Source organism: Lolium perenne, chromosome 4 (genome assembly GCF_019359855.2).
Source record: "Lolium perenne isolate Kyuss_39 chromosome 4, Kyuss_2.0, whole genome shotgun sequence".
Taxonomy (NCBI): Eukaryota; Viridiplantae; Streptophyta; class Magnoliopsida; order Poales; family Poaceae; genus Lolium; species Lolium perenne.
Genome location: NC_067247.2, coordinates 188,209,014 through 188,218,936, shown reverse-complemented (window position 1 = coordinate 188,218,936; position 9,923 = coordinate 188,209,014). Strand labels below are relative to the sequence as shown.

At 43.8% G+C, this 9,923-nt stretch overlaps 1 protein-coding gene across 1 annotated transcript; it reads left to right on the top strand.

Moving 5' to 3' along the window:
- Positions 1-1,491: 1,491 nt before the first annotated feature.
- On the top strand, positions 1,492-9,275 carry LOC127295381 (uncharacterized). Its single transcript, XM_051325324.2, has 11 exons — positions 1,492-1,859; positions 2,625-2,683; positions 2,774-2,857; positions 2,969-3,262; positions 3,516-3,655; positions 4,067-4,154; positions 4,270-4,467; positions 4,658-4,819; positions 4,915-5,108; positions 8,271-8,421; positions 8,915-9,275. The coding sequence occupies exons 1-11, from the start codon at positions 1,532-1,534 to the stop codon at positions 9,125-9,127; spliced, it is 1,911 nt and encodes a 636-aa protein (XP_051181284.1). The 5' UTR covers positions 1,492-1,531; the 3' UTR covers positions 9,128-9,275.
- The last annotated feature ends 648 nt before the right edge of the window (positions 9,276-9,923 follow it).

Sequence of the window (9,923 nt, the reverse complement as noted above, 5' to 3'; positions counted from 1 at the left end):
GAGCTTTGGTTCGCTAACCCCGTCTCTGTAGATATATAATCGTGTTCACTCTAACTGAGGCTGCCTCTATTTTTCCTAACTTTATTATCATGCACGTTACGTCATCGTTGCAACTCATTCACTCAGAGTTTCCGTTTGATATGGATCAGGTGTCTGGCAGCGACGTCGACAACGACGAGGAGGATGAGCACACCAAGGCACGATAGGTGCTGCGGAGGCTGCAGGTCGGCCAGTACACCTCCTACTTCGCCAAATGTGTCTACAAGTGCCCTTTCTGCACTAGGAGACTCGGCGACACCGACTTCAACTGCCTCCTCACGCATGCCGAGGACATCGGAAGGACCTTTCCCGACAGTGAACGTCTATGCCTTCCGCACCAAGCACAAGGCGCTCGGCATTCACCTCCGCAACTTCTAGTGGGTGGAGATCGCCGCCGGGCGCATATCTCCGATCAGGCCCATGGTGTCCAAGATCAATGGACAGGGGAGCAAGAATTGAAGGAAGAGCTAGATGGGAATGGAGTAGGCGGAGTCCAGAACGTGTGCTGCTGCTGCAAAGCAGTTGTTTATTTTGTTATTATATTGTTACTATGGTGGTGTTGTGAAGAACCTCGTTATTTGCATGTCTTTGTTAAGAACTTATTATTATGTTGGCTGTTGTATGCAGCTTATTATCTATCCCTATTCTACTATACTTTGTTGGCCTACTTTGTTTCCTCGATTTATTATGACGGTGTGAATTTATCGTACATTAGCATCGAAATTTGCTTCTAGATTTAACTAGATACGGAGTACATATAAACCAAGATAGGTGAGGTCATTAATATGAACCAGAGGGGGTACTAGATTTGCTGCCATATTCGGCAAAAAACAAGGGTCAAAAGACACAAATAATTGAAGAAAGACGGAAATGGAAGTTTATCTAGATTTGATATTAATTTGGTGAAAAAAGACAGAGAGAAAGAGAGAAAAATATGCTCTAATTTGGGTCGAGAGAGACAGAACCCAGCTCCTGCTCTCGTACAACCAAACGCGGTTTCGTCCTGTCTCACGCGGTCCCTTTCTACCAGCCCCACGCAACGCGGCTCCACACGATACGCCCCACACGTCAGCATGGAACGGTCAACTAAACGGGAATCCTCCCGTTCAAACTCCTTCTGCGGGTTTCAGACAAGGGCTTGGGAAAAACTGAGGAAAAACTAAGGAGCTGAGGAAAATTGAGTACAACTAAGGACCCGAGGGCACGAAAATAGAAATCCTTAAAATATAATACTTTACAAAAAAATTAAACTAGCTTTCTAAAATAAGTTATATTCTTAAATGGAGGTATATATCACCAGTTTTTTGAAAAAGAGTTGAGAATGAGAACCAACGGGCTTGATCCAATCTGCCGACCAGTGGCCCCATCATCGAGTTACCACCATTCCCGCCTGACCGGTGGGTCCCATGCGTCAGCCACCCGCAGCCATAACGGCTTCAACCCCTCCTTATCCCCTCCCGCTCCCCGGAAGTCGCATATTCCGCCGCGCGCCATGGCCATGGCTTCCACCTCCTCCTCCTCGCGCCCGCCTCTCCTCCACCCTGCCTCCAGAAACCCCCGCATCCTCACGCTTGCCTCCAGGGCTCCCGCCCCTCGCCCGCTGCTCATCTCCCTCGCTCCGCCCGCGCCCGCCCGCGGGCTCCGCGCCGCCGCCACGCAGCAACCCGCTTACGAAGATGGAGAGGAGGAAAATGAGGATGAAGAGGAGTATTACAGCGACGAAGAGGATGCGGAGGAGATGGACGTGGAGGAGATGGAGGAGGAGGCGCGGCGCGCCGCCGCCGACCTCGCCGCACGCCTCGACCGCGAGCTCCGCGTAGGTAGGTATTGCCCTTTTGGTTTCCACCTGTCTTCGTGTGGGAATTTGAATCTGCCCGTGGTAGCCGTGCGATCGTGTATTGCTTCACCGTTGAGTCATTTATAGTAGCATTTATTACATGAGTAACTTGAAGCCTGCGGCAATTCTAGAGCACAGTGTGATACGAATATTGACTCTGAACAATGTGCTAATGTTGCAAAGCAACCAGATGAGAAATTTTGAGACAATAGGTTGACATTCAAAAAAATTAGTTCGGGGAACCTTAACACCACCCTATTGACTCAAACTTTCTGTAGACCCTTCTAAAAAAAAATCTCTAGACTGCCCGAATGTAGAGCTACAGAGACAGCAAGTGAGGGGTTGGAGGGGACCGTGCTTCTGCCGATAATCAGTGGCGGAGCTAGCTTGCTCTTGGAGCCTGGGCAAAATCTGGAAGCTGCGGCGCTGGCGGACAGATGCCCATGTAAACTGATTATGCAACAGTTGCACGGTACTTAAATTGGCAAAAGATTCAGCAGAGGAGCCCGGGGTTTTCAGGTGGAGCACCACAGATGGGTGTGATTTCCTATGAACCTTAGTCACCTAGATGTTGTTTTGTTAGCAATACAATTGTAGAAAGTTTAGCCTTGGTTTGTAGTATTGCAACAGTTGTTGACTGTAAAAGTTGTGTTTTCTAAGTAGAATAGAATGATATGCTGGTTTCTTCCTATAAAACCTTACTTCATTCACTTCACTTGTTCATAGACTACGCCTTGACCTTTTTCAGATGGTGATGTTCGTGAGAAAAGAAGAACCATGAGGGATAAGACATCAACAGCTAAACATGTCAGTATATCTTGATGTTCTGACATTCAGTCGTCTAGTTGCTATGTGGAAAATAAAGTTAACTGATTTACCACTCAATCCATGATTCAGATCCCAGACAATAATCTTCCAAAGGTGGCTGTTATTGGTAGGCCTAATGTTGGTAAATCTGCACTGTTCAATCGTCTTGTCGGGGTATGCCACTTACTCATATGACCATAATTTCAGTTAGTTTCTGAAATGTGACCGCTGTATGTGTGATTTGAGTCCAAAAGCTGATATGGTATCATTTTAAATATCTAATAGGGCAACAGGGCTATCGTTGTTGATGAACCTGGTGTAACCAGAGATCGTTTGTACGGGCGATCTTTTTGGGGTGATCAAGAGTTTATGGTTATCGATACTGGGGGTGTGATTACTCTATCGAAGTCGCAAGCAGGTGTAATGGAAGAACTTGCCATCACAACTACTGTCGGTATGGATGGGATTCCTCTGGCCTCTAGAGAAGCTGCTATTGCTAGGATGCCATCAATGATTGAAAAGCAAGCTGTTGCTGCTGTTGAAGAAGCAGCTGTCCTTCTATTCCTTGTGGATGGTCAGGCAGGTTTAGGCAATCATCATCTTATATTTTGAGCAACTATTTTATGTGTTACGTTTGTGACATTAGATCCTTTTTATCTTAGTAGCATTATTTACTGTAATATGGACAGCTCAATAAATTACCTCCTGATGACTTATGTTGTGTTTCTGTGGTGTCTTTGTTTCCCTAACTGTTTTTTTTTTTTGCCGTCTGACGTTATCTGTAAATTGTTCCAAAGCTTGTCCTTAACATGATGGTCTCAATTTCCTGCAGGCTGGTCTTGTGGCAGCTGATATAGAAATTGCTGATTGGTTACGTCGCAACTTCTCACACAAGTGCATCATACTTGCTGTAAACAAGTGTGAATCGCCGCGGAAAGGGCAAATGCAAGCATTAGAATTTTGGTCATTAGGGTGAGCCTATAAAAGTACAGCTTACACTATGATCACACTGTGATTACACATCATTCAGTTCATTCACATCAAAACGGTTACACAATGTTGGAATGATTTTTTTAATGTTACATTTTGGACAATAGCAGCTACTGAAAACTTCACATTATAACAAAAAAAATTGTGTTTGTGCTGCTAAACTAAAAAAGAACAAACACCACATTAGTCTTGCTTCAACTGTTTAGGCCATAACACCTTGAAGTAGCAGAATTTAATTGTTCGACATGCATGATAACAAAACTCCTGTACCTCAATTAGTTATGCTGTTAGAATCAATTATCTCTCAACTCTGTTTGTCTTCTTGCCATAAACCATGATGACTTATGTTGGCTGTATTTGCTGCTTGACCCATCTTTCCATTATTCCTGCAAGATTTACACCTGTACCAATATCCGCTATTACCGGCACTGGAACTGGAGAGCTCCTTGATATGGTCTGTTCAGAACTGAAAAAATTTGAGGTATTGTAATATTTGTTCAGATAAGATTTTATCTTACATGCATGCATGGACAATATTTTTGAGGTATTGGGAACATTCATGACGTTATTTTTGATATAAAGATTGCTCATTACAGGGACTAGAAGGACTGGATGATTTTGAGGAGGAAGAAGAAGAAAACCGCATTCCGGCTATTTCCATTGTTGGAAGACCAAATGTTGGGAAAAGTAGTATATTAAATGCTTTGGTTGGAGAAGATAGAACAATTGTGAGCCCAGTTAGTGGGACCACCCGTGATGCCATTGATACTGAGTTGACCACAGAGGATGGGCAGGTTTGTTCATAAGACTCTTGAACATTTAAATACAGAGCCGCTTCACTAGTTCAGTACACAGTCCAACTGTATCCACTTAAATGCGCTTCTTTATGTTTATAACTATGAACTTTAGATAGGATATGTAAGAAAGAGAAATGAGACATCGTCGCAATGCAATGCTGATATGCTGATATTGAAAATGCTGCAGAAATACAAACTCATTGATACGGCTGGCATCCGGCGCAGAGCAGCAGTTGCTTCTGCTGGCAGCACGACTGAAACGCTGTCAGTAAAACGTGCATTTAGTGCAATTCGTCGATCTGATGTGGTTGCCCTTGTTGTTGAAGCGATGGCGTGCGTCACAGAGCAGGTATTGATCTCACCAATCCATTCACATGTGCACACAAACAATTCATATCGATATAAAGTTCGTTCTAATACAGTGAGTTTTTTTTCGGTGCCAAGGATTATAAAATTGCAGAAAGGATTGAAAAAGAGGGAAAGGCATGTGTCATTGTTGTGAACAAATGGGACACGATTCCAAACAAGAACAATGAGAGTACTACACATTATGAGTTGGATGTAAGAGAGAAGCTTCGTGTACTTGACTGGGCACCTATTGTTTATTGTTCTGCAATAAATGGGAACAGCGTTGAAAAGTAAATCCCTTATCTTTGTTTTAGAATCTCGGTCTTTAGATACGTCGTTCAGATATTAGCTGCTTGTGATTGATATTATCTCTTCCAATTTTTTTACTGCGTTTTATCATATTTATGCTGGTTCCACACATCCCTCATTTTTGTTTTGCTATCATATTTAAAGTGCCATTGCAAAAATGTAACTAAAACCACGACAAGAATTATGGAACGGAGGGAGCAGCATACAATGCTTGATTCACTTATGGGTCCTAGGTTTCATGCCATTCATTATCGAAGAAAAAAAGGTCTCATGTCATTTTACACACTGGACTGTATTTGCCAGCTCAGAGATTGTTGCCATGACTCTGCAGTTTACCAATTGAATGTACTAGGACGTCGCCTAGAGGGGGGGGGGGGGGGGGGTGAATAGGCGGTGTATAAAAACTTCTACTTGAGAGCAACAAGGTGATAACAAGATAGGTATAGCATCAAGCATGATAGATATCACAATGTAAAGCGCATAGGTAAAGGAGCTCGGGTTGAGAAGTAACCGGTGCACGAGGAGACGACGATGTATCCCGAAGTTCACACCCAAGGGTGCTACGTCTCCGTTGGAGCGGTGTGGAGGCACGAGGCACTCCAAGAAGCCAACTAGGGCCACCGTATTCTCCTCGAGCCTTTCCACCAAAGGAAAGCCTCGATCCACTAAGGGACACTTGAGGGTGGTCACCGAACCCGTACAAACTTGGGCAAACACCCAAGTATCACACTTGAGGCAACTCCACAACGAGGAGGCTCTCAAGTACACGGCCACAAGAGGCTACAACACACCACCAAGCCACCAAGATGCTAATGCGCCACAAGAGGCTAACACACTCCACAAAGGCCACACCGCCACAAAGACCACCACGCCACTAAGCCGATAAGATCACTAAGGCTACAAGGCCACAAAGGAGACACGGCGCCACAAGAGGCAACACGGCCACTAAAGGCAAGATGGCCACTTAGGCAAGATGGCCACTAAGGCAAGAACACCACTAAGAACGAACACACACTCTACGAGATCGAAACCCCGGAGAGAACTCAAACCGATGCACCTAATGCAATGGCTAAGAACACCACTAAGATGCCCAAGTTCTTCTCTCCCAAATTCCAACAAAGCTACAAAAGCTATTGGGGGAATAAGAGAGGAAGAACAAATATGAGGAGAAACACCAAGCAACTCCAAGATCTAGATCTAGCAAGATCCCCTCACTTGGTGAGGGATTCAATTGGTGAAGCTCTAGATCTAGATCTCCTCTCTCCTTTCCCCCAAAAATATGCAAGAAATAGTGGGGGGATCAAGAGGAGGAAGAAACAACTCAAGGTCAACAATGGAGGAGAGAGAATGGAGAGGAAGAAGTTTTTGGGCCGGAGGTGGAAGAGAGGTATAAATAGGGGCTCCAAAATATAGCTGTTGGGGCTGAGAAAACGGTCAGATTCGCGCCCGAGCGGTACTACCGCTTTGGTAAGCGGTACTACCGCTCTGGATTCGAAATCCCCACAGAACTTGTCCACGTGGACACAAAGCGGTACTACCGCTCGCGGTACCGCTTGAGGTACCGCAATGGACTCCAAAACTTACTGGATCCCAAGCGGTACCGCAGCGGTACCGAAGCGGTACTGCCGTAACACTAGTTACGGTACTTAAGCGGTACCATAGGCGGTACTACCGCTCACAAGCGGTACTACCGCTCAAGGTACCGCAAAGGTACCGTAACTTGTTCTGTGGGACTTTTTCAGTGCAATGGTACTTAAGCGGTACCATAGGCGGTACTACCGCTCACAAGCGGTACTACCGCTCAAGGTACCGCAAAGGTACCGTAACTTGTTCTGTGGGACTTTTTCAGTGCAATGTAAAATCCATAACTTGAGCTAGGAAACTTGGAATGACATGAAACCAATTTTGCCGGAAAGAGGACGACGAGAGCTATTACTACAAAAAGTGAAAATATGGAAAAGAGTGGGTGATGATTTTATCATGGTCATAGAGGTGTAACCTCTCAATATGGTATATCGGGAAAATCATCACCCTCGCACATGCAACATGTGATGCATCCGGAATCAGTTTCCGATGAGCTAGAGCTTGTCATGGAGATGAACACAAGCTCTAACTCATCTCATGGATAAGAACCAAGAAGAACCAAGAACACGATGCAATGCATGCAAGGTTTGAGCTCTCTCCGATGATGCGACCCGCTAACCTATCGAGCACAAACCTTGTCTTCGCGCGTTCCTTTCGAGTCGGCAAGCTCCGTCTTCACCCTCTTCATCATTGTCCATGCCACCGTCTTCATCCATCTTCAACGCCGTCTTCTCTCTTCATCTTCTACACGGTCTTCGTATCTCTTCGACACCGTCTTCGTCATTATACTCCGTCTTCTCCACCTTGCAACCTTGAGTCCAAGACATGGCTATGGACTTGACCTAAGATTGATTCTCAATGCAACCGTTAGTCCATAGGGATTGTCATCAATTACCAAAACCACACATGGGGTAATGGACATGTTCTTTCACCAATGTTCAAACCATGACATATAGTTGTGTTCTGAATTCGTCCCCTGTCCATTTATACCTGCATTCTTTGTGATAAACATGAATTGGCAACTTACCATCCAACTTACCATTTATACCTCTGCAACGATTAATTTACGTAGTGGCCAGCCATTTCCATTTTTTTCTTCTTCTAGAACACTGTTTCCATGTTTTGTTTCATTCTTCAGGTTTCCTACAACATGAATCTTGTAGACTCGTAGATCTGTAATGCCAACTGCTGGGGTAGTGGGTTACTGGGTATACTTGCAGTTGATGGCATTACAATTTCGTTCTATCTGTTCTCAAAACCCTCAGTATATATATGTCTTTCACTGTTAAGCAAAGCTGTATGTTGCTTGTCATGGTGTTGTATCTTTCTTGCTAACCGGACATATCGAACTTGTGTTGACTCTTATCAGCTTATGTTCTCCAAGTTTTTTTATGCTTAATGGGCGGACAAAACTTGCTAAATTTCCAATTTCCCTCTTAATATTAACAGGACGTCCATACCTCTGTTAGTCCTGTACTTGTGTTCCGGACATCGGCACTGCATATAAAATATTTTCGTGTATTGTCATTCTCTAAGATGCCATATATATTTGCTGTCAGGATTATTTCTGCTGCTTCTTTGGTTGAAAAGGAAAGGTCTAGAAGACTTGGCACATCTATTCTTAACCAAGTGGTTAGAGAAGCTGTATCATTCAAAGCACCACCAAGAACAAGAGGTGGCAAAAGAGGCCGTGTTTATTACACAACACAGGTAACCTATGGCCTGTTCTGAACCCATGTAAATTACTTATAGTATTTATAAGATAACCTTTCGAATAAGCTGAAACCATAATCACAACCGTATTCCCCATTTACGCATTTTCTATTCCCTTATTAAAGTTAGATTGGTCGTGGAAAGAATTTCAACTTGTTTATTACAATCATCAAACTCCACGCCCTTTATCAGTTGTTCAAAGATATTTTTTATGCTAATTCCCAAGTCGTGCTGAAGTATTTGAAGATAATTCAGAGAGGGGGTTGTTGGTTTCATGCTAACCAATTACTTCAGTACAATTTTACATTTCGATGAGTCAGCTAGTATGGCATCTGTGTAGATAGTTTCACCTCTTTGGAAAGGGACAATCCTCGCTGCTTTCAGTCTGAACAGTTTTATCTTGAAACTGCCTTACATCATTTTCAACCTTCTGAGCATTTCTTTTGGCAACTCTCTTCTGAGCTTAAGGAACCTTGTTCTTCTCCTGCAGGCTGCTGTTCGTCCACCAACATTTGTTCTCTTCGTCAATGACGCAAAACTCTTCCCCGAGCCGTACCGTCGGTACATGCACAAACAACTTCGGTCTGACGCTGGGTTCCCAGGCACACCTATCCGGATACTGTGGCGTAGCCGGAAGCGGACAGACAAGCAACAGAGGAAGACGAATACACAGGCTCGTAATGCGCTTGTAGCGGCGAGTTAGCATGTGAAGCAACGTTACTATGTTCAAAAGGAAAATGAAAGTGTAGCGAGTTAGCACTATCCTGACATCCTTTTTTTTTAATCTTTTCTTGGCTGAAATTGTATTGCTACGTTCAGAAAGGAAACGGAAATGTAGCGAGTTAGCACTATCACGATGCATTTTCTTTTCTCACTCACAAGCTTGTCCTGGCTGCTAACCTACACCTATCCAGTATCCATGCACCAAGGAGTTCATATTAAAATAAAAATAAAGTATTTGCAAGTTTTAAGTCTGCTCCCTCAGCTATAAATATCAGAAATTTTGGGCCTCTCAAATGTTAGACCATCAAGATTTGATATTCTGTACGTTGAGTAGTTTTTAGGATGAATTGGTTGCCGTCTTCGAATTGACAAAAGTTGGTTCGTAGGTGCAGTAATGCAGGGTAGTGTTTTTCCCTTCCCATAAAACTGCATGTTTCTCTTTTTCCTTCAAAGTTTCTAACACATAGGTAGGTTGCTTTCTGTACTGCATGGTGTTCAATTAATCCTGTAAGACAGAAAATTTCATTTTTCCTGTTTCCAGTTTCTTTCGCAGTAAGCATCCATCTACATATCATGTTACTTCTTCAGCGTTTCCATGAGCAGACCCCAAAAAAAATGATGGCCTAGGTGTTAAAAACATGCATGTTCAAAACATTTGCCTGCTTCTGAAGTTTTGTTTCAAAACTCTGCACCAAACAGACACTCCCTGGAAAACATGGATCACTTCACTCTCACCATTCCCCATTAGCCACGGCATAAACTACTCATTTCTAGGA